The 24,978-nt window shown below is 37.9% G+C and overlaps 1 protein-coding gene and 1 pseudogene across 1 annotated transcript; one reads left to right on the forward strand and one right to left on the reverse strand.

Moving 5' to 3' along the window:
* The first annotated feature begins 1,617 nt into the window (after nt 1–1,617).
* Nucleotides 1,618–2,145, forward strand: LOC149213819 (uncharacterized). The gene has a single exon (XM_089389168.1). It carries the CDS (start codon nt 1,618–1,620, stop codon nt 2,143–2,145), a length of 528 nt encoding a protein of 175 aa, XP_089245294.1.
* Nucleotides 2,146–12,982: 10,837 nt separating this feature from the next.
* LOC149213820 (protein PELOTA 1 pseudogene) lies at nt 12,983–13,825 on the reverse strand (annotated as a pseudogene).
* Nucleotides 13,826–24,978: the final 11,153 nt, after the last annotated feature.

Genomic DNA, 24,978 nt, shown 5'->3' on the forward strand with positions numbered 1-24,978 from the left:
CCACCAGTAGTGACATGGATCTCCTCATATAGACAATATCTATCAGTCTTCCTCCTTGTAATTATCTGGCACATAAAGACAGAAGGGATACTAATGCGCAACAAAAGGCATCCAGATCATATTCTTCATTTTTGGGTACTTATTCTTTTTCACACCCTTATTCTGATCACAGCATGTTTAATTTGTCATTAACTATGCTTGTATCTATATCAAATATGGTGGCGTGTGCTTATAATTTGTCTCTTGGGGCTATATCGTGTCTGATTGAACTAGCCCTTGCTTGTTTTCCAATCCTTAGCCCTTTTGTGCTTGTCCCAGAAGACACTTCTTTTGATTCCTTTGGGAAATTTACGTATAATATACACTCTAGATCTAGACCTCCTAATCAGGGTTTATCTCAACCTATTTCTGGTGTGGGTTTGGGTCATCTTTCCCTGTCCAAAATCCCCAAAATCCCTCGTGGTCTCCAATCTCACATATCCAAAGTTATCATTCAGGCCATCCATGACATAGTGGTTGGGTGTCAACTCTCTTTAGATGTGGTCCTTAGAGCAAGACAAGCCCCGGTATCTGTTTCCAAATGAATTGGTTATCTTATAATTACAGAGATTTTTCTTAGGTTCCACCAAAAAACTAACACTGAGGCACTTGGTTGCGTCGAACAGAATTGACATTATATTCCTACAAGAGACCTTAGGTTCCAGATCTAACATTGTAAGAGCACTAGAGGGTATGTTTAAGGGATGGTATTTTTATGCTATTGATGCTCGTGGCAAATCCAAGGGCTTGGCTTTTGGTGCAAATTGTATATCTGTTAGACTTATAAACATTTGGGGATGCAAGGGAGTGATCGCAGGAGACATTTTTCCATAAGAGCTTAGTATTAAGATTAGTTTGGTAAACATATACAGTCCCTGTTTGGAAACGGTAGGATTCTGGAATAGAATAATGGCCTAGTATTTTATGCAGTAAAATAAAATAATATGATCATTAGGGGGGACCTTAATTTTTCCATAGGCATAGTTGAATGTTGGGGGGTTCATATCTAAGTTTTTTTTCTCATATGCTTGAATCAAACAATTTGGTTGATTTGGATTTTGCAAAACTTAAGCCAACTTGGAGAAATCGTAGAGTTGTTGATCAAATGATCTCTCATCGATTGGATCAATTCTTATTACGGGATTCATTGCTGGAAAATAACCCTCATTTTAGATAATGGATTGGAAATGGGGGAGCTTATCACCATTTTCCTATTTATCTAGAATTGGCTGGGGATTTTCGAAAACTAAAGGTTCCATTTTAGTTAAAGGCTTCTTGGATGAAGGATGAAGAATTTAAAATGATGGTTCGAGAATCATGGAGAAATGTTTCATTGTTAGGACAGGGGTCTACTGCCAGAGAATTTGAGGAAAATTTGAAAACTCTAAAGCAGAATACCATTGAATGGGTGAAGAAGAAAAATAAAAGGGAGGAGGAGTCCTTGAAAATTATTGAGGAAGAATTAGGACTTTTGGAGCAGCCTGGTGGGGTGGGGGGATACGATAGCAATGATACGAAGTTAAGAATTATTCATCTCGAGACTGAAAAGTGAAGTATCCTTAAGGAAAGAGAGGAAACATGGAGGTTGAGGAGTCGGGCATTTGGCTACAAGCAAGGGATGATAACACAAAAATTATTCATCAATATGCCAAGGGTAGAAGAGAAATCAATACTATTTGGTCACTTCAAGATGAAGGGGGTGTCAGAGCATCAAACTTTAGAGACTTGGAAAATTTGGGGGTTATAAATTTTCACTCTCTATTTGAAGCCCCTTGGGAAGTATCACTTCCGGAGATTATTCAAGTTCCTAGGTTGGTCCCCAATTTTGTTGATGAAGACACAAACTCGGATCTGATGGCCCTGGTAACCACAAGAGAGGTACATTTTGTTCTCAAATGGTTTAAAAGGGATAAGAGTCAGGGCCAGATGGATGGCCTGTCAATTTTTTTTTTGGAATTCTATGATTTAATTGGGAATGATTTGATTAAGGTTATTGAAGAATGCAGAACTTCAGGTCGGATGTATGAAGCCTTCAACACCACGTTTATCGCCCTTATCCAAAAATCTAACGATCTGATGATATTTAATGATTATCTCCCAATATAATTATGTAATTGTATTTATAAGATCATAGAAAAAGTGATTGCAAATAGACTAAAGCCAATACTATCTCGTCATTTCTCTAAGGAACAATCTTCTTTATTGGAGGATCGTCATATTCATTAAGCCATTGGTCTAGCACAAGAAGAGTTGCACAGCGTGAAGACAAAGAAAATGAAAGGTATGATACTAAATATTGATTTATATAAGGCATATGATAGAACCAATTGGATCTACATTAGAATTTTGCTTACTCATCTGGGCTTTCATATTAGTTTCATTAATTGGATCATGTGTTGTATAACACCGACATTATTTGCGGTTTTGATTAATGGCTTACCTTCTTATTTCTTTCATGTTGAAAGGGGGATCATAAAGAGATGTCCATTGTCCCTATTACTATTATATTAATTATGGAAGGCGAGGATCCTAGGAGAAGGGGGAATTTGTTTGGGGAACCTCTTGCAGAGAATATCTGATTCATTCATTTACTTTTTGTAGATTATGTGCTTATCTTTCGAGATGGTTCTCGGCGAGATATTGCATCTTTCAATATAATCATCAAATTATTCAAGAAAGCTACAGATATGGTAACAAATCATCAAAAATCTACTCTTTCCTCCACAAGATGTTCTAGGGAGGAGTTATCATTTTCACCGGGTTATTTTTCATTTCAAACAGTGGATTCTGAATAAGGTACAAAGTACCTTGGCTTTCATCTAAAGCCAAATGATTACAGGAAGGTGGATTGGATGTGTTTGATTGCCAAAATTGAGAAGAGACTTAAAATTTGGAGTCACAGATGGTTATCTCAAGTTGGGTGCTTAGTCCTTATAAAATTTGTCTTAGAAGCCATTCTAGTTTTTTGGATGGCATTGTCATGGATACCCAAGGGCATTTTGCATATTATCCAGAAACATTGTTGCGAATATTTATGGTGTGGTTCAAAAGAAGGTTGGATCTTCGCATGGATTATATGGGATAGTATTGCCCTCCCCAAGAAATGGGGGGGATGGGGTATCAATAATTTATTTTTTTTCTCAAAGGCACTTGTAGCTAAGGTTGGTTGGAGACTAATCACTTCCAGGAGCCTTTGGACAGAGGTCGTTATCATAAAATATATCTATAAGTTAACAATTGAAGAATGGATAAATGTTCAAAATAAAAGCAAATTAAATATCTCAATGATTTGGAAAGTTGTATTGGCTTCTTTCAATATTGTAGAATATGGACTTGCTTGGTGAATCGGTACAGGCGAGCGAGTACATATTGGGATAGATCCTTGGTCTGGAAGCAGGAACAAGTATATTGTCCCCCATGATTTAGTAAAATTCCTAAATGAGCATGGTAAAATATGGATAAATCAAATATCTGACCTGGAAAATACTTCCATATGGGGTCAAGGTTGGTTATCTACTCTGGCTTTAAATCTGTTGAATCACTGGCATCAAGACTGGATGGATTATACAAGAGCTTTGTCACTTTCTTACTTTAGACTAACAGATAGAGAGGATGAACTTGTCTAGGTACATTCAAAAAGAGGTCAATATAATCCAAAGGAGTGATATTTAATCGCCTTTGCTCATACAAAACTAGAGGATTTAACTTGGTGGTGGAATCTCATTTGGAAGTTGAAGAGTCCACCTAAAGAAAAATTATTACTTTGGTGCATACTATCAAACAAAATACCCACGGAAGACAACCTTAGAAAAAGAGCATTCCAGGGTCTGTCATGGTGTGCTTTATGCAATTGTTTAGAGGAAACAAATGATCATATTTTTCTACAGTGTTCAGTTGCAAATTTGATCTGGATCTTGATATATCAATCATTAAACATACGATACAGGTGGCATGGAATGACTGTGATTGAGGCATGGAAAGGATGGTGTCATGAATTATGTGACAAAAAACTTAGGAAAATATTGATTCTTATATTTTGGGCCATTTGGATTGGTCGAAAAACAAAAAAAAAAACAAAACAAACAAAACAAACAAACAAACAAACAAAAACAAACAAACAAAAAAATGAAAAATGAAAATCAGGTCTTTATGCTTGAATTACTTGGGGCACAGGCACTTACTATATACGATCTCATCCCAGAGGAGGAATAACCTGTACCCACTTGTAATATATCAATCAAAAACATTTACCATTCAAAGTCATGGGCCTATTTTGACGGCTCTTCCTGACGGCTCTGCTCAGGAAGGAAGATGTGGAGGAGGTGTTGTTCTTTATCTAAACAATGAGCATTACTTTGAGATGAAATTTGGTCTTGGTTTTGGCACAAACAATTATGCTGAATTATACAGTTTGAAGCTCATTCTTATCTTTTCCTTTGAAAAGGGTTGTCGACAATTGTGGATATTCGATGATTCTAAACTTATCATCGACTGGTTCAATTGGACATCACAATGTCACACGCACACTCTCTGAAATATTTTGGATGATACATTAATTATTAAATCACAATCTGATTATATTTCTTGTATTCATATATACAAGGAAAGGAATAGTACAATTTCTTATCAGCGTTCCAAAGAGGGTTCGTAGCAAGAACATGGTACTAGGATGATTATGGAACACATCGGATCGGAACATTTTCAATATTATAATCGTCCTTTTATAGGTAATGATAGCAAAGTCGAAGACATGGCATAACATAGGATTGTGAAATTCTGCAATTTTGAAGAGATACCAGCACATATCTTTCATGTTATAATCTCAGGCATATAAAAATTTTGCTCGATAACTTAAATGCATAATATCTATGTATATATATCATTACACACTCTTGATATTTAGTTTTTTGATGGACAACTGTGATCTATTGAGTTATCAATAGACAGTTTTTTGGATATGCTTAACAGCATCTGCTATATGTAATTTTCATTATTAATTAATGAAAACTACGATTTTTCCTTTGGGAAAATAGGAAAAGGGTATTTGAAATGGTTTGTATTTCCTTGCCAACATTAGTCTTGTAATGTCATTTTGAGAGAAGTGTTATATTCCAAAGAAAGAACAATTTCTTGCAACCCCAATTTGGGTTAAATTGTTCTCATTGCCAAAAGATCACTCGCAGCGAGATATTCTAGAGGGAAATGGTAACTTCATAGATATTTTTTGAATATCTCTGAAGTTACTAAGAGACGTCGTTATTCCTCATATGTGATAATTTGTGTGTATATGAACATTTCCAAGCCACTTCCTGAATCAATTGAGATCGAATACTATGATGAAATCTGGACGCATTCACTTGATTATGATCATGTGCCCTTCAAATGTTGGTGTTGCTATTAATATGGCCATCTAATTAGAAATTTCCCAATAGTACAACCAAAGGCACAATAGAATGACACGCGTGCAAATTCATAGTAATTTCAAAAATTTGTCAGTAGAAAAGGAAAAAACCCAAGTCACAACCAGAATAGCCGCCACAGCAAACTCAATTGACTGCAAAGGAAACTCCAATGGTAAACAAGTTTTCAACACTAACATATTCATATTAGAATATCCTCTTGCTAAATAACCTCATGGACTTCGAGCAACCAGAGGACACTTCTCGAGAAAAACCCACTCCTAAAAGAAAATATCATGAGGCCCCATCAGAAACCATATATATCAAATAAATGATCGCAAATACAAATTTTGGTATGGAAGTTACCCAAGAAACCCTAAGTAAGAAAGAACGCTCATTTATTGAGATCATAAATACATGGGATTGAGCGACCTCGAAGACATACTAATGGAGCAAAAGAATAGATATTACCAACTATATCTTCAATGAGGAAGCATTGACAAGAACAGTGGAACATGCTAAGAAAGGCAAGAAGACAACCAATTAAGATATTAAATATGTGGGAGAATTCCTCATCAATTCAAGGTAGGTGGTTTCGATTATGGGTATTTCCCCCCTTCTCAACCCTCAATAAAAATCATGACTTGGAATATTAGGGGCCTCAACAACAAAGGTAAGTAGCAGAACTTTTGTGATAACATAGAAAGAGAAAAGCTTAATATTGTTATATTACATGAAACAAAAGTGTTTAGTGAGAAAGTTAGTGTAATTTTGGAAAGTTAGTGAATTGATGGCCTTGGATTCCAAAGGTAGTGTAGGAGGGCTCACATTAGTATGGAACCCTAAAGAAATCATATTCCAAGATTGGATAGCATCCCTGTGTATCTTATCTAAAAATTTCCAATATGTGGGGTCGAGAGATAGTTTACCTTATAACAGTATACGAACCACCAAAAGCGACAAAAGAAAAATCTTTATTGCCCCACCTCTGAGTAATCAAATCTATCTGCAATGAAGAAATTTGGATAGTGGGTGGGTTAATCTCATTAAAAATATGGAGAAGAAGGGAAGAATCCAACAGTTAGATCCAGCGACATCTATCTTCAAGGAAGTCTAACAATATTTAAAGGTTACAAATGTGGATACCATTAGTGGAATTTTCACCCGAAATAATCATAGAGGAGAATGCTACCAAGTTTCCAACCATTTGGATCAGTTCTTACTCTCTTAAAATATATTGGGAAAAGACATATTTGTAGAAGTTGTTATCCTCCCCTGCTTAGAACAAACCATGGCCCATCTACTTGGAGTTGGACTTGAAAGTGTTGGAAGCTAGGTAATTACTGAGAGGGAAGATGAATCTGTAATTGTATCTTTTAAAAATGACCAAGTTCAAATTATTTTAATAGTCTTTTAACCTTTTCTTTAACAATTAGCAGAGTTGTATAGGTGTTCAGCAATTAACCATGAATTCAAAGACAAACACATGCAACACATGTAGACACCTGGTATAAGTGGAAACCCATAAACGGAAAAACCCACAAATTTTGTTGTTGTGATGTAAATGAAAACACCCACTCCCTTTTTACATCAGCTTTTGTAGGCACCCACCTATTTTGCAAGCTACAACTTGCTAGAAGCACCCACTCCCACTTCTTACAGGCTCCAACATGTTCTTTTTTTGGCTAATACCTGAAAGGAAACACCAATCCCTTGATCAATTAAAATTTTGCTTTATTCATTTCCCTGATTTTAAATTGTGAATTCCTTATCTCTGTTATGTACTTTATATGTGTTCCTTTCTGTTGAAATGTGTAGCTTGGGAGGTACTCCAACAACTCCTAGGGTACAAGACTTTTGAGGAGTTAACCCATAAAAGTGGTTTGTGGGAAGTATACCCAAGAAGTGGGTCTTATACCCAAAGTTCTGGGCACAAGACCAAGTGGATAAATTAATAGTTTATTCATTGATGCATGAGGGGCACATTTGATAGGCTTAGGGTCACCTAGGGCATCATGATGTGGAAAGAAACAAATCAAAGGAATCTCACTTCTAATGATAGTTTGGTTTTTGTCAATGAACTCAAGTCAGCTTGGGTTGAGTGATGCCCCTTGAGGGCTAAGAGTGCACCCTCATAAAACACTATAAGAAGAGTGAGATGAAGACCATTTTTGCATCCATCAAAGAGAAATTATCTTTAAGTAAAGACCAGTCAAGTAGCCACTAACCTCAAGAGTTGAGCTAGATAGGAGAAAAAGGATGTGATTTGGTTTTGTTTGTCTCATGTTCTGGTACAATTCGAATGGACAGATAATGGTTGAATTTCTCAACATGGTTCTATGATCAAAGATTCCTAAGAAGGTGCATCCAAGCTACGGGGAAATATTTGTGTTTAGGGTGAAATTGTGGTGGTTTGAATATGTGGTTGGTCTTTGTTTAGGGTCGAATTTTGTCTCTGTTTAAGGTAGGGCCAAGGCCCTCTATTGGAGTTGGGAGAAAAGGTAAGTGAGGGTTGAGGTATCCTGAAGAGTAACGAAGGCTATAATATGCATGTAAGTTCAAGGCTATAATATGAGGGCGAAGTTCCCTATGTTAATGCACCTGTGATTTGAACAATATGAATTGTTAGGATTGTGGGTATTAACCTCGGGAACAAGATCCTTGTAGGTTAACTAGAGGATACAAGGAAGAGAAATGTTGGTGTCTTTAAGGAGATAAATTGTTGATCTGATGGTGAAGTAATTATTGTCATTTGGAGTTATTTGGACAGCAAGAATAATATCCCTAAGTTCAGTGAATGTTAGTGGTTCTTCATTGGTATGAGGGTTGCTCGGTAAATCCCTTATGTTTAGTATGTTTGATGATCCAAACTACTAAGAGAAGGCATATTAGTGTGTGCCCTAAGAAGCAGTGATTAATAGCAGTTGAGAGGTTGTTTAGAGGGTTGATTGTACAAGCTCTAAGTATTGTGATCTAGGAGCATCTAGAAGGACGTTAATTGGGAATAATTATGAAGACCCTAAAGGCAGAATTTTTAGAGGAGCAAGAGGGTTGTTAGAGGGTAGTTTGGAGGCCTGAGATTAGTCATTCTAGAAGCAACTAGAGGGTTGATATAGTCACATTGGTCAGTTGGAGATGCAAGAATTATGAATTTGTAGAAGTAATTTTGATCAACAAAAGAGATTTCAAAGGACTTGCCACATTTTCAAGGTATGTGGGTCGAAAGGGCTTAGTTGAGTGCTCCTTCAGCAAGTCAAGTGTACTTTCTTCAAGGGTAGATTAGTGATCACAAGTTATTAATCCCAAGCCTTAGTTATTCTTGAATCAGGGATAAGTATAAGGGTCATGATCCCTGGTACGAGAGCCCTATGTTTGTTGTATTAAAGTTGTAATATAACAATTTTTGGGTTAAAAATCGTCTTGTGTACTACATTAATTCATTGTTGTATGTTTTCCACTATGCAAAGTGATAGTGTTGTGGTATTTTAGTGTGTTTATAATCATGTTCTTAGAAAAATCCTTATAACTGAAGTGCTGAGGAAAAATCAAAATGGTATCAAAGCTACTTTGAAGGAACAGTGGATCAGAGTGTGCACAATGTATAGCTCAAGTGGGTGTTGGTTTATTTGTTGTTGGAGGACTAATAGCAATGGCAAAGTTGGCTATTGGTTTGAGATAGGAGGATAGGTTAGATGGATTTTCCAACTATAGTCCTTGGAAGGAAAGGATCAAGGTGTTCTTGATGGTAAACAAGATCTAGGAGTTTTCCGACAAGGTAATCAAGAAACCAACAAACCCTAAGGAGTTGGAAGATTATGAGGATTTGGATACGAAGGTGAAGCTAATCATCCTAGATGGTGTTAAAAATCACTTAATACCTCATTTTTCTGAGAAGAACATTGTGCATGAGATCCGGAAATCTCTTGAGGATTTGTTCCAGAATAAGAATGAGAACTAGCTATTGGTATTGAGAGATAAGTTGAAGAGAACCAAGATGTCAAATGGTGAAGGTGTGGCTTTGTACCTGACGAAACTTTCTCAAGTTCAAGATGAGATTTTTGTCATTGATGAAGATGTTCCAAATTTTGAGCTGGTGAGGACTACTTTTAAAGGGTTTACTGAGCAATGGAAGTTGTTTATCAAAGGGATCATCACTCAAGAAAATCTGCCAGATTGGAATAGGTTATGGGATGACTTCATCCAGGAGGAACTGTGGGACAAGAATATTTATAAGAAGAAGACTACTTATGATGATAACGTGGCTCTTGCAAGGAGGATGAAGGGCAAGGAAAAGAAGGACTTGATCAAGCTAAAGTGTTATACAAGTGGCAAATGTGGTCTTTATTCAAGAAAGTGCCCGCGGAAGAAGAAGGTAGAAAGTAAGAAGAGAAAGGGGAAGGAAGTAGATGGTGCCGCTACATCTTCTAAGCTAGATGACGTCTCGCAAAGGTTGGAGGAAAAGGATTTTTCTCTAGTTTCTCATTTCTCTGAGGGTGCCATCGCCAAGACTGCATGGTATGTGGCTAGTGGAGCGTTGAAGCATATGACAGGTTCACGTGAAGTTTTTGAGACTCTAACTAAATGGGACTCAAATTTGCACATGGTGGTTGGCAGCAAGAGTCAGAAAGCAATCATAGGATCAGGTGTTGTGCCATTCATGATGGATTCAAGTAGGTTTTTAAGAGTTCAAGATGTATTGTGGGTATCGATACTCAGATATAGTGTGTTGTTTGTCTCAGTTATACAGGGAAAGGGATTTGAGGTGATTTTCTAGGATAGGAAAGCGAGACTCGGACCTAGAGGCTCTAACTCTAGTGGAGTTATCATTGGAGTTAGGGAGCATGGCCTATATTAGCTAACAAGAAAACTTATAGATTAAGGGACAAAGCAGGTTCCTGAGACTCAGAGGGAGTCATGTTTGAGCAAGAGTATGTAGATTAAAAGGGAGAATCTTTAACCTAAGAAGAGCACATGGTCAGTAGGGAGCAAGTGAAATTCTACTAGCAAGAGGGAATTATGGGATGGCATGAAGGCCTATCAAGAAAGGAAGAAGCAGGAAGCTTTTGATGGCAAATACACTATCGAGAAGAGTGTGGTTCATTCTACACGATATGTTGCAGTGGTGAATGCCAGAGATTGGGATAGTGTCATCGATGATGACGAGATACTTCCAAGTGGTGGAAGTGCCTCCCTCACTAATAGGGAGTGTTAAAATGTGTAGCTTGGGAGGTACTCCCACAACCCATGGGGCACTGGGTTTGTGAGGAGTTGACCCACAAAAGTGCTTTGTGGGCAGTATACCCAAGCAATGGGTTTTGTACCCAAATTTTTGAGCGCAAGACCACATGGATAAATTAATAGTTTATTTATTGATGCCTGAGAGGCACTCTTGATGGGCTAAGGGGCACCCAGGGCATCATGATGTGGCGAAAAAAAAATGGAAGGAATCTCATTTCTAATGATAGTTGGGGTTTTGTTAATGAACTCAAGTCATCTTAGGTTAAGTGATGCCACTTGAGGGTTAAAAGGTCACCCTCATATAACACTATAAGAAGAGTGAGATGAAGATCATTTGTGCATCCATCGAAGAGCAATTATCTCAAGTAAAGACAAGTCAAGTAGTTGTGAATCTCTAGAGCTGAGATGGATAGAAGAAAAAGAACATGTTTTGTTTCTGTTTGTCTCATGTTTTGGTACAGGTCAAATGGAGGGATGTTGGTCGAACTTCTCAACATGGTTCTATTATCAAAGATTATTAAGAAGGTGCATTGAAGCTAAGGGAAAATCTTTGTATTTAGGTTGAAATTGCAGTGGTCAAAATTCGTGGTTGGCCTATGTTTAGGGGTGATTTTTTTCTTTATTTAAGGTAGGGTTGAGACTCTCTGTTGGAGCTAGGAACAAAGGAAAGTGAGGGTTGAAGCCTCCTGAAGAGCAACGAAGGTATTAGGGCATGTTTGTATGCAAGTTTAGGGCTATAATATGAGGGTCGAGTTCCCTGTGTTCATGCACCTGTGATTTGAACAATCCAAATTGTTAGGTCTATGGGTATTATCCTCAAGACAGAGATCCTTGTAGAATGACTAGAGGATACAAGGAAGAGAAATTTTGGTGTATTTAAGGAGATAAATTGTTGAGCTAATGGTGACGTAAGCCCGCAGATTTGGAGTTATTTTGACAACAAGAATATTAACCCTAAGTTCAGTGAAAGATAGTGGTTATTCATTGGTATGAGGTTTGTTTTGTAAATCCCTTATGTTCAGTATGTTTGATGAGCCAAACTAGTAAGAGAACGAAAATTAGTGTGTTCCCTATGAAGCAATCACTCATAGTAGTTGAGAGGTTGTTTAGAGGGTTGATTGTACAAGCCCTAAGCATTGCCTTCTGGGAGTAGCTAGAAGGACATTAAGTGGGTAGAATTGGAAAACCCTAAGAGAAAACTTCTTGGAGGAGAAAGAGGATTGTTAGAGGGTGGTTTGGAGGCCTAAGATCAGCCACTCTAGAAGTAGCTAGAGGGTTGATAGAGGAAAATTGGTTAGCTTGAGATGCAAGCATTCTGAAGTTGCAAAAGTACTTGTGAGCAACAGAAGAGGTGGCAAAGGACCTTCCAAGTGTTCAAAGTACATGGACTGAAATGGATGAGTTGAGCACTCCTTTAGCAAGTCGAGTGTAATTTGTTCAAGGGTAGATTGGTGATCATAAGTTGTTGATCCAAGCCCTATTTATTCATGTATCAGGGCTAATTGTAAGGGCCATGATCCATGGTATGGGAGCCCCATGTTTACTATATTAAAGTTGCAATATAACAAGTTTTGGGTTAAAAATTGTCTTGTGTGCTACATTGATTCACTATTGTACGTTTTTTGTTGTGCAAAGTGTAGTGTTGTGGTATTTTAGTGTGTTTATGATCGTATTCTTAGATATAGACCAATAGTTGAAGTGTTGATGAAAAATCAATACTTTACAACTACTTGTCTCCTCTTCTCCTCTATATCAATTTTGTTTTTCATTCCAGCTTCTCTTCCTCTCTATATTTCTGTCTCTAGCTAGGAAAATATCAAATCAAGTCTCTCAACTATTTAATCCACTAATTGTTATACATTCCAAAAATCATTCTTTATATAAATCATTCTATTGTTTGTTTATTCCAACGCGGGGATTTGAAATGACTTGATTTTTTTTTCTTGTGCTTCACATCCATTCATTTCATTTTTTTCTCAAAAATGTTGTCTTTCTCTCAATGATGGAATTGACATTTGCATAATGCCTAGTAAGGAAATAAATAGTCTTCAACCTTTGAGATTAGGGATAAGACACTTAGTAATTCACACTTGTAGTGACCTTCATATTACATTGAAAATTTTCATGTTGTCCAAATCATCACCTCCTATATCTATTCAACCAAATCTCAACAACACAAACAAAAATAACAAAGGAAACATTATAGAACAAATGAAATCATGACTCCATATATTGCCTTGCACTCAATTTGATTAATGAAAATGATTATAAAATAGTAATGCAACATGATCAGTCAATTTTTTTATTCAAAAATCCCTCATATCCAAATATTCTAGTTTTGGTTTGGGAAACCTTAAAACAATGGTTATTCCATATAGATGTGCAAGGTATTCACCAGATACATTCATAAAATAAAATATGTCTGCACTGCCTCTTGCATTCTTGAATGACCCAATCAATTCAAGATATTTACTCCTTATAAGAATATTTGCATTTCTAAAAATTTCATCTATAATGAGAAATGTTTGAATGGACAACTACTCATTAGCTACCTCAACATGTACGAGTTTGATCAATTGGCATCATCTCTTGGAAGTCTTTGAGTGCTTTTACCTCTTAGGCTGCTTTTGTGTCTTTTATCAAACACATCATAATAGGAGCATCAAGAACCTCTCCAAGATTATGCTTGTATCTAGAAAAAACATGTGCAAGAATAATCTGAAGCTTGTTCTCTATAATGGATGTTATTTCTTGCCTTGCATCCTTAAGAAACAAATGGCTATAGAAATGCTCCTTTGTCAATCTTGGACTTACAATTGTGAGACAACGAACAATATTAAAGTCATAGTTCCTCAAGACTACCTACAAAACATTCTCAAAAAATTTGTTTAAATCCTTCTCATAGCCCGCAAAAGTTGGACCACGTTTGCATGGAATTGATGTTTCTACCCTGGCTCTTAATGGCACTAGACTTCTTGTGCCAAACAAAACATTGTTAACAATCCCAAATGTTGGTGTTATGACAGGTTGTTGCTTATCATGTCCAATTCACCATCAACAATAAATTTGTACTTATGATATCCTAGTGGAAAGTTGCAAATAACCCTAAAATCAAATGGGCATCCCTGTGTAAGGACCTTTGTCCTCATTGTCAACTAATAAAGCTCTCTAGATCCACTTCCTACGTACAAGGAAGTATGTTGAAAAAACCTTTGATCGATGATTCACATTACTTTATAATGATCTAAGCATGCATGGATCAACATACAACCATATTAGGCCTTCAATCCTCAAAACCTGTGTGCTCAATTTATACCAAGACACCCATAAGTATGATAGATTTTAAACACCCAATCTTAAATTGAACAAAAAACCTTCAACTGAGAAAGGAATTTTATTGAATATTTAATAAAATTAATTCATTCAATAAATATAATGAAATATTTTCACTTTCATTAAAATTGGTTACAAAAAAATTTTAATAATTATTTATACATATTTTTGAGAAAAAATACAATATTATTTTTTTGTTAAATTATTTTCATATAACCCTAATGGGGGTGATTGAACGTATAGGAGGGGACTCAAGGGGGATGCTCGCCACCCCACCGACTCCCATGCATTTTAAGGAGGGGACGGCATGGCATGTCACCCCATGCACCATACATGCATATTCAACATAGTAGATGATGATTTGATTCTCTCGAGCTTTCCTAACCTGTCTTCTTGGTGACCTACACTTGATTATGTTGTGGGTTTTTCATCAACTCCAAGGGAGGTGTTCAGATAACCCTATAAGCCCAGTCTTCAGTTATGTTGATGATACCTTCCATATTGTGAGGTTGTCTTCAATAGGTAGCTTTGGGTCAAGGAGGAATTTTTATAACCACCTAACAAGCAAGCACTCAAAAATTAGTAACTTTCCATTCTGGATAGTTCATGCTTCCTACGATTGCAAAGTGGTAGCTAGAAATTTAAGGGCTTACTGTTGGAGGGATATAGTATCTCATATTATTGTGCTTGACCTAGACGAGAGATCTCTAAAGACACATATCTCAGGGCCAGGTTTGGGTCTAGTTGCATCCTTCATCTTCTGGTCTAAATTTGAGGTAATTGTGTGTCTTTAGTCATCTAGGCTCTACTTCATTAATTTGGAATTTCGTTGGATCTCCTCAAGTGTTTGATTCCTTCATAAATTTTGACAATTGTGTGTCTGTCAGGTGCCTACCATTCTTCCCTGTTGATTGTGTTTATGTCAAGTTACTTGGCATCAGACCTCTTGTATCCCTCCCTTTGGTTTTTCCTTTTGAGTGGTTATGGAATTATTTGGTTAGTAGTGCTCTGGCTTTTTCCACCTCCCCTACAAGTACTAAGGAGATTTATTTTGGTCCTTAGCATCAGTTTAAGGTAGGGTTTGCATTACCTATAAATTGCAGGAGTGCTTAGGTAAATACTGAGAAGTTAACTAAGTCGAAACCACTTGGGTGCTACATTCGAGGTTTCCCTAGTTATTGTAACATTTAGATGTTTGTTTCATTTAACCTGCCTAGACAATGTGGTCAAAGTCGGTGTGGTGTCAGTGAGCACAGTGAATCTAGTAGGCCTCACTCTAAGATTCAGGCCCATGACTCTTCCGTAGCCTATTAGGCTACAACACCTCCTCGAACTCAAGCTCATATTTGTAGGCTTGACAACTTGGTTATCTCTCAAGAATGGCAATCTTTTCAGATTCTCAGCTCATAATGAAGTTTGTCATTGGCTTTCAAACCTTAGACATTAACCAGGCAAAGGAGAAATCATTACATGAACAGTTACCTTTCATTACCAATTAAAGGCCTTTTTAGTACAAGTTCTCAAGGAAAAGCACGATGATAGAAATGAGATTATCTCATTTTCAATGACTTGCAAAGAAATCAATGGAGCATGAAAAACAACGTTGTTTGTTTGGACGCTCATTGGAGAGGCATATTCAGTGTGAATTCAAGCTCCCACCACCCCTTAACAATAGACCGGAAAACTCCACTTTGGTAACCACATATGATTCCTAATTGATTTCTTACTATGTTTTAAATATTGTTGATGTTTTGGTATTGTGGGCAAATTATGTTGAATTGGCCAACAAACCTCATAAGAATGAGGCTAGTAGAGCTTTACAAATTATAAAGAATAATGTAATATTTTGTTGTGAATGAAATTTTCAAACTTAACAAGAAAGAAAACTAATTTTAAATAATTATATGTATATATATATATATATATATATATATATATATATATATATTATATATATATATATATATACTAATAACCTCAACTTGAATCTTAATCAAATTTTTAGTATCAACTTTAATTTGAATTTTAATTAAACTTTTCAATATAATATAAATTATGTGTTAATTTCAAAATAATGTTATGAATAACTAAGATGAACTATATTAATATGGATTTATGATATAAAGCTATATTTGCAACAAGTAGGTTTTAAATATTTAATTATATATATATATATATATATAAAAATGTTGGTCGTGTTGTAATGTCACAAATAATTTAAACCGTTTGGAATTAACTTCAATATGATTGGAATTTTATATATATAATGTTGGTTGTGTTGTAATGTCACAAATAATTTAAACCATTTGGAATTAACTTCTTCAATATGATATGGATTTATGATATAAGGTTATATTTCTAACAAGTAAGTTTTAAATATTTAATTTATATATATAATAAAAATGTATTTTTTAAGACTGATTAAATTAAATATTAAATTGCAGATTGGTGTATAAAAATATTGTTTTTGAGATAAATAATTTTTGTTTTATTGTAATTTGATTGTTAAAATTTATCAATGTGTACATATATTACCTCTACTTTCTCTAGTTTTGAATCTATAACCTCTTTAAAAGAAACACTTGCTCTTAACTATTAAACTCACTCAAGCTATACATCTATAAAACCCAAATAAATGTTATTTTTTACGTCAAAAAATATTAAACCCTTTACAAAAATTCAAAAATATACCACATACAATTTTATTTCTCCTTTAAGAAATGATGCAAATAAAGATAATTGCTCAAAGATCATTACTTATTTGAAGTGTTCTCTTTTAATGGAATGCCAATTTCAGCTACAAACCATTTTTGCATCCACTACATCATTCAAATATGGAATATTGATAGAATTCTCATAAACAACCTAAATTTGAATCCTAATTGAATTCTCTTCGATATAATTTCAACTTATGCAATTGAAATTAACTATATTAATCCTACCAAACTCCATTTGAATTGAATTTTTCAATATAATATGAAATTATATATGTGTCAATTTTAAGCAAATGTTTTTTTGTAAGTGAGAAGGGGCAGCATTATATTAAGGAAATTTGAAGATTACAATTGCTTTCCAGCATGCATGGTTGATCAGATTTGAGACTTGACCACCAATAGTAAAGTGCCTTCCTGGGCTTTTTGTATTGATAAACCATGTATTTGATCTAAGCTCTGCACTGATTAGTATTGACCACTTCTATTACAAAATGAGTGACAAGTTCCTTATCAAAACCAATGACAGTGACAAAATTGGTGACAATTAGCCCCTCCATGAGGTGCCCCTCACTCTTGCACATCACCTGGTTTTTCACATATTGGACACAAAAACAAAAAAGACTAACCCATAGGGCATAGAGCCATGACCGCAGGGATTCCGACTACATAAGACAAATCAATTCAAGAGGTCCTATTCCAGCGTTATTGGCGTCTTTGGAGTTCCTCTAGTAAGAGTGTTCTCAGTAACAAGGTGGTTGGTCGTAGCACCTCTCGTCTCCGCTTGATGATGGGTGTGCTCTCACGTACTGCCTATGAAGACACCATCTTTCACTTGAGCAAGGTGTAGTGTCGGGAGTCTTTAGTGACGAAGCGCATGTGGTGGATAGTTTCCACATACAACGTGAATTTTTTGTTGAGCTTATTCAGCGTATCCTCCAAGGCTTTGTTAGCTTGTATAGTTTCCTGTAGAGCCAAGCCTAGAAATGTCTTCATATTCCAGGAGAACTCGATAGTGCAGCTATACAAGTTTTCCCTAGCTCTGGTGAACCCTGGGTCAAGAATCCATAAAAACTAAGCATTGATGTCCTCAGTGTTTGTTCTGTGTCAAATGACTTTGGCCTGATTCTCCATCTCAGAAATTCGCTCCCGGGTCTCTTAGGGGTGATGTTGTTGTAATTTAGGGATGTTTGCCTCATCGTCGCCTCTACTCACTTCCCGAGCGTTGGTTGGCTTGATTCCAACGTTCGATATTCCGCCCTCTGCAACCGCTGGTGGAGGGGGCGTTGCTCTGGCGAGGGGCATGGGCCATGCTTATGAATGGGGGGAGGGAAATCTTGCAAGAGGGGAAGAGCAGGTGGTGGAAATCAGGGGCACGGGAAGGAACAACAGAGAGACCCTAAGAGCGAGGGGCACAGGAATGATGGAGGAGAGCAGCGAACATGGGGTATTCATAGGACGATCGTGGGATGAGGACATCAAGGAGAAAGGTAGTGGTAATTAAACCCTGAATTCTTGATAGAGCAAAATAACCAATTCTTGTAGTGGATCGAGGTATTTTGCTGATACTTGGGTCGAGAGGGCGACGCTCGTTACCTAGAAACACGATTGAGATCCAAGGAACCATGGAAGAATTATTGGATTTGATGCTTGAAGCATAGTTCATCACATCAAGTTAGGGAGATTGTACGTTTTGAGTCGAGGAGATTTGTTGGCCTGTGGAGGTATCATTAATGCTACTACCCTCATTGTCCTTGTCGTTGATTGCTTCACACTAACGACAGAGGGGGCCTTCACCTATATCCCTCCATGCAAGGGATTGCAATGTTTCTTCGCCAATTGTGCCTTTGTTGGCGAGCCTATTTTCCACACCATTCAATTTCCTTCCAATAACGTGAAAGTGGAGCCCACTGAGGTCCCTAATGTGTTGCTGAATACGATGAAAAGTTTTGGTCAGCCTCCAGTTGTCCGTTACCTTGTTGACCGTGGAGCCATGCTAGAGCTTCCAAGCGATGTGAGTTTCCAACTCGCGAGTCTTCTTCCACACTCAAGAGTGTGAAGTGTTGCTCTTTAGCAATGATCAGACAATGCTCCATAGCTTGGAGCTCTGCCACATTGTTGGTGGCAGTCCCTAATTTCCCAAAATAGACCCATTGAATCTCCCCCCTTGAAATTTCTTAACACATCACCAAAGCCTGCAGCACCTAGGTTGCCTTAGGCAGCTCCATTATAATTCAATTTTATCACAAAACCCTCCGAGGGGAGACCAATGGTCAGGAGCTCCGTGGGTGGAGGGCAAAAGGGTAGGAATAACATGGAAGAGGTTCTGCAGATCCAAGAGATGTAGGATGCGCAAGTTGGTAACACGGTGGGGCGAGGGGGGGAGGCTTTACACAATGGGAATCTTAGATATGGATATTGTTTCACAAATACTCTTTTTGATCACGGTAAGAAAGTTTTCCCCTGGATTCTTCATGTTCTTGAAAGTTCTTACGTTGTGCTCCTTCCAAATAACCTAACAAATAGTGTCCCTAGTAGGAGGTTCCAGACTCGGTCGACTACCAGGTGGGGGGATATGCTTGAACACCAATTATCCAAAGTGGTCTGAATTGAGGCCTTATCTCTGTCTGTCATATTGAATATTTCGGCACCCCAATTCTAGAGCTTGTTGGTGTAGTCACAAGTGTTCAATAGGTGGTTGATAGTCTCTTCCTGCGATTCACACAGAGGGCATCTGGAAGGACCTATGAAGCCTCTTTACCAGAGATTGTCCCACGTGAGTATTTTACCGTGCATAACAAGCCAAAGGAAGAGGGTGATTTTGGGCCATTGTTGTCTTCCCCAGAGAGTGCACCATTTTTTATGTTGTTGCATCTAATCATGATTAGCGATATAACCATAAGCCTCCTTGAGGTTAAAGAGTCCTGCAGGGTTTTTACCCCATCTTAGCCTCTCTTCCCCGTGATCCACTTGAATTTGATGCTCCTTGAGGAGTTGATCAAAAGAATTCCAGTCCAAATTTTTGGGTAAGGGAAGCCAATCCTATTTTCCCAGCCATTCTCTCCATCGACCTCCAAGAGTGATCGGCCTCCAATAGTGGGCTACATGAAATTTCCCCTTTGCTTGCATAACTCTTTGTAGGGTGGCATGGTGATTGTTGCTGACGATTGGAAGCTCTTGCCAAGCGTCTTCCCAAAAGCAGGGGTTTTCCCCATTGCAAATCTCCCAAAAGTTGTGCCTCTAAATAACTTCTTTGTTTCTACACACCTTGTTCCATATGGACTTGACTTGATAGCCTAATAAGATCTTTTCAGGTGTGGTTGGGAGTGCATTTCGCTCGCCAGAGCTAGCCCCCCGGCATGTTGCGGTTATCCATCCATCCCCACCAAGTTTTCTCCCCTAGGGATTTTCCTAAGAGGTCGGGATCTATAAGGCCAAGCCCACCTGCTTTCTTTGGTTTGTAGAGCTGGTCCCACCCCACTAAGGCCCATTTCTTCTTCATATCCGAGCCCCTTTAGAGGAAGCTTCTTTGGATGCTACAGATGTCATTTCTAACATATTTTGGGGCAGCAAGAGCCCAGAATAGGTAAAGAGGCATGCCCTGAAGAACAAATTTAACTAGGATAAGCCACCCAACAAGGTTTAGGGATCTAAAGGTACGGCTAGAAATTTTCTTGCACGACCTATTGAGGAGGTCCTCCCAGGTTTATTTCCTTAATGATTTGTCAGTTAGGGGAACCCCCAAGCATTTCGACGGTAGGGAACAACACTGGAATCCCAGGATCTTGATAATATTTCTTTGAATGGCAAAAGTAGTGTTAAAGAAGAAAATTTTGGATTGTTGATGGTTAATTGAGGTTCCAGACGCTTCAAAGAAGAGGTTAAGAATGCGCTTGAAGGCTTCAGCTTCATCAATACTTGGAATGCCCATAAGAAGGGTGTCATCAACGAATTGTTGATGGGTGGAAGTTGGGGATGAGTCATGTAGCTTAAGTCCGATGAGTTTGTTATTGGTGTTGGCAACTTGAAGAGATCTACTCAACCCTTCAGCCATGAGAACAAAGAGGGAGGGGAACAAGAGATCCCCTTGACGAATGCCTCTTGAGGGGTCAAAGGGTTGGGTGGGGGAGTTGATGAGCAATATAGAGAAAAAAGCACCCTAGATTAGAGCCATTATCCATTCAATGCAATGCTGATGGAATTTGAAGGCCTTTGACATGTATATTCCCAACTAATTTTGTTGAAGGCCTTTGACATGTCCAATTGCATTAGCATTTCAAGCTGCTTGAGGGTTTAGGGCGAGTGAATGGTTTCATGAGAAAAGATGATGTTGCCAAGAATTTGATTGCCTTCCACATACCATGCTTGGTTGGCCAAAATCAAAAGGGGTAACAATGCCTTAGGAATGTTTTCCAAAACCTTTGAAATGATCTTGTAGATAACGTTGCAGAGGGCTATCGATCTAAATCAATCTAGAGACTCTGCTCCTTCCTTGGGAGGAGTGAGGAAAGTGGCATTAAAAGCCCTGAGCACGGTTTTGTTAACCCGATAGTACTCCACAGTTTTGAAGAAGGCAATGGTGAAACCATCAAGCCCGGGAGCTTTACCCAAGGGCATGGTCATCAACACTTCCTCCACTTCTTGCATGGATACCTCTCTGAGGAGCATCGTGTTAATATCCTTATTCAAGATGGTGGGGATGTTGTTGGTAATTTCCTTGATGGCTTGGGTTTTGTCTATGTGGGGCTCCTCTATGAGTTTTACTGTAGAAATTATTCAATTCCTCAAAGATCTCCTCGTGGGTGTTGGCCATTCTCCCATCCGCAATTCTCAAGCTTAGAATTATGTTGATTTTTTGTGTTGGATCATGGAGTGATGAAAGAACTTTGAATTTATTTCCCCACACTTGAGCCTGCAAACCTTGGATTTTCGCTACCACAATTTTTCTTCCTGCCTCGCTCTTTCCACCCACCTCTTTTGTAAGTGCTTTTCCTCCTCCATTTGATCTATGATACCATGATAGATGATTCTTTGTTGGAGATCCTCCATGTGTTACCCCAGCTCCTTTTTTTCCTTGAATATGTTGTCGAAGACTCCCTTGTTCCATTATTTGATTTTATTTTTTACATGCTTTAGCTTTCGTTGGGATTGGTACATTTGGTTACTGCTCTGAGTTGGAGAGCTTGCTCACCAATTTTTCATATTATTCTGGAATTTTGGATGATGTAGCAGAAAAGCCTCAAATCTAAGGGGTGATTCTTGGGGGCTGCTGAAATGTGAATTTTCAGAGCAACTGGCCAGTGGTCAGATCCCGAATGTGGGAGTATTTTACATTGTGTCCCAAGAGGCAAGGAAAATTGATTTCGAGATGAGGAATTTGTCGAGTCTAGAGGCAATCTACCTATCTCCTCGTTTGTTGTTCCAGGTGTAAATACCATTAATTGTCTGCATGTCCATCAAACCCATTTTATATATGGCTATTTGGAAGGATTCAGCATCCCTGTCCAATTTTTTGAGACCTCCTTTCTTTTCTAACAGGGTATGGATCATATTAAAGTCCCCTCCAATGATTTTGTATGGATGGAGTATGCTTTCAAGAATTCTCATGACTAAAGACAACATTTGGATCCTCTCTTCCACTCTGTGAGGTCCATCGATATTGGTAACACATTGTTTATGTGGTTCCTTTTACTTTCAAGACAGCAGTGATAGAGCTTTTAGTTGGTATTGAGGATATCAGTTCATATAACAAGTCCTTACATAAAATTAACTACCCTCTAACTATACCACATGTTGCATTGGCTAAGTAATTGTAACTTTTGCAACATTCTTTTTGCAGAGTTGGTAGGTCTTCCATAGCTAACTTTGTCTCCTGGAGGAGCAATATTTCTGGTTTGATTGTCATTATTCTTTGTTTTAAGAGTCTTTTCTTTCCAGGGCCATTTAAGCCTCTAATATTCCATGAAATGCAATTCATTGAGAAAGATAAGGAGTTAGGGTGAGAGCTCTTACCTTGCCCTTATTGATTAGTCTTGCTCCAAGTTCCTAAAGGAGTTGACTTGTTTTCCTTCCTCATTTCTAACCTGGATCTTTGGGGTTATATTGATTGACTGTGATGTTAGGAAAAATCCCCTTGTAGGCATTGTCCTCTAGGTTTCTCTGCATTGTGGTTTGTTTTAGCTCTTCTTGTATGAGATATGCTCCTATTTTTTGGATGTATTCCCCTAGTATCGCTGCTACGCCACTTTTTTCCCACACTTCTATTGAGTTGCAGTCAACTCCTCCTAGAGCTTCTTCTATCACTTGTTCTGCTTTTGAGTCTCCTTTAGGTTCTTGATCCATGTCCACATCTTCTGAGGGAAAGTCGTTTTCATTGTGGCTCTAACAAGGAGCGCCCTCCCAATTTTGCTCTTGGAGCATGGGTAGTTGATTCAACATTTCGCTTTCCTCCTCGACATTTTCCTTTGTATCTTATTCTTCTTGTTCCTCTTGCAGGGCTTCGAATTTATTATTGTTCAATCAAGGCAGCTGACCTTGTTCCCTTGATTTCTTTTGTTATTATTTCTTTTGGAGGCTACCTTAGTGAAGCCTTGTTCATCCATTTTCTTTTGAGCTTGAGCATTGGTCCATAGGAAGACATTCTAGGGGCAATCTTTGAAGAGATGATCGTGCTCGTGACATTTTCTACCTCTTAAAGGTATATGCTCATAGTCTATGTTCTGAAGCCATACCTCGTCCCTGAAGATCGGTTTAATAGCCTCTAGAAGCACCCTTTGTTGAAGAATCTAGGGCATCTGGGTTATAGTGAGATTCTTCTATCGATGATAACAATTTGTGAAGTACTTTTACTTTTCTTATTAGCACAATCTTCTCTTATTATTATTAGTGTGTGTTCTTCTTACTTCATCAAACAGTTACCAAAACAAAAGAGACAAGAACACAAGATGTTGGCTCTCTACCAGGGAAAAACCTCTCTCTCCTAGAGAGGAAAACCCTTCTTGCAAAATTTCTCTTATTGAAGCTTCAATTGACAAATGCCAAACCCTAGACCCTTGACAAGTAGATCCTCCAAGCACAAGACACAGCCTTTCTTTCTTCTGTTGCGCACCTTGATTTCTTCCTTCGCTCTTCTTCAAGCAACTGTAGAAACCCTAGATCTCCTTAGAGACCTCTTCTTTGGAGTCTCCCTTTCCTTCTTTACCTTGCTTAGCAATCTTCCCTTTCCTTGACACTTAGGGTAGAGAATGAAACCTTCCTTGAGAGATATTTCCAAGTTGAGAGGTTGATCCTCTTACCCTATGCAAAAACCCTAGATCTCCTTAGAGACCTCTTCTTTGGAGTCTCCCTTTTCTTCTCTACCTCGCTTAGCAATCTTCCCTTTCCTTGACACTTAAGCTAGAGAACGAGACCTTCCTTGAGAGATATTTCCAAGTTGAGGGGTTGATCCTTTTACCCTATTGTAGATCTCAATTCTTCGCACGTGTGGCTGATCTAGGCTTGTAATTGACCTCCTTTTTCTTCTCCCTTCCTTCGCTTGAGATGGCACCTACTTCGCTGGAGATGGAGGCCTATTTGGAGCCTCTCTTTAGCCCAATCGAACCCCTTTAAGTTGCTGCACTTCTAGATCTGATATGACCGCAGAAATGTCCTTCCTTCTTCACATGTGTGACAGAAAAGAGCCCTAAAACAGTCCTCCACAATTCAGATTTCTTTCTTCTCTTCTTTGCTGCCCTAGAAGCACCCTTCTTGCTCTTTTTCGCACCTCTTTCTTGCCTCTTCTCTTCGCTGATTTCAGAGATCACTTGATGGTCTAATGGTGAGGTCATACTGCTCTATATATAGGAGTTTGTCCCTCCTTTTAGGCCAACTTGATCACCTAGTGAGGCCGACTTGACATTTGTGCATAAAAAATCATTTCTTGAGCCGACTTGAAGAGGAGACTTGTCTTTGCTTTGGAGGATCATTCTAAACATATTTCTTTGACTCTAATACATATGTTTACATAGTGTAACATGCCCACATGGGTCTTCAATAATTACATTGACTCTTTGACTTTCCTAGAAGCACTTAAACATGTGCTTATCGAATGGACAAGAAATCCATTCTTAATAATGACAAAAATAATAATTCTTTTCTTTTACAAGTACAAAGATCAAAATTACATTTATGAAGACCAAACCTAGTTACACTTTCTTCAACACCCTTGAGACATCTAAATAGGCACAAATTCAAGCATATGAGATGTAGTGGTCAGCCCT

Source organism: Pinus tabuliformis, chromosome 1_1 (assembly GCF_031772625.1).
Source record: "Pinus tabuliformis cultivar Carrire ecotype Pingquan chromosome 1_1, CPIR1, whole genome shotgun sequence".
In the NCBI taxonomy this organism is placed as follows: domain Eukaryota; kingdom Viridiplantae; phylum Streptophyta; class Pinopsida; order Pinales; family Pinaceae; genus Pinus; species Pinus tabuliformis.

Bases quoted from the DNA above. Each gene is read 5' to 3' on its own strand.
- LOC149213819 (XM_089389168.1), top strand. From the start codon at position 1,618: ATGGAGGTTGAGGAGTCGGGCATTTGGCTACAAGCAAGGGATGATAAC.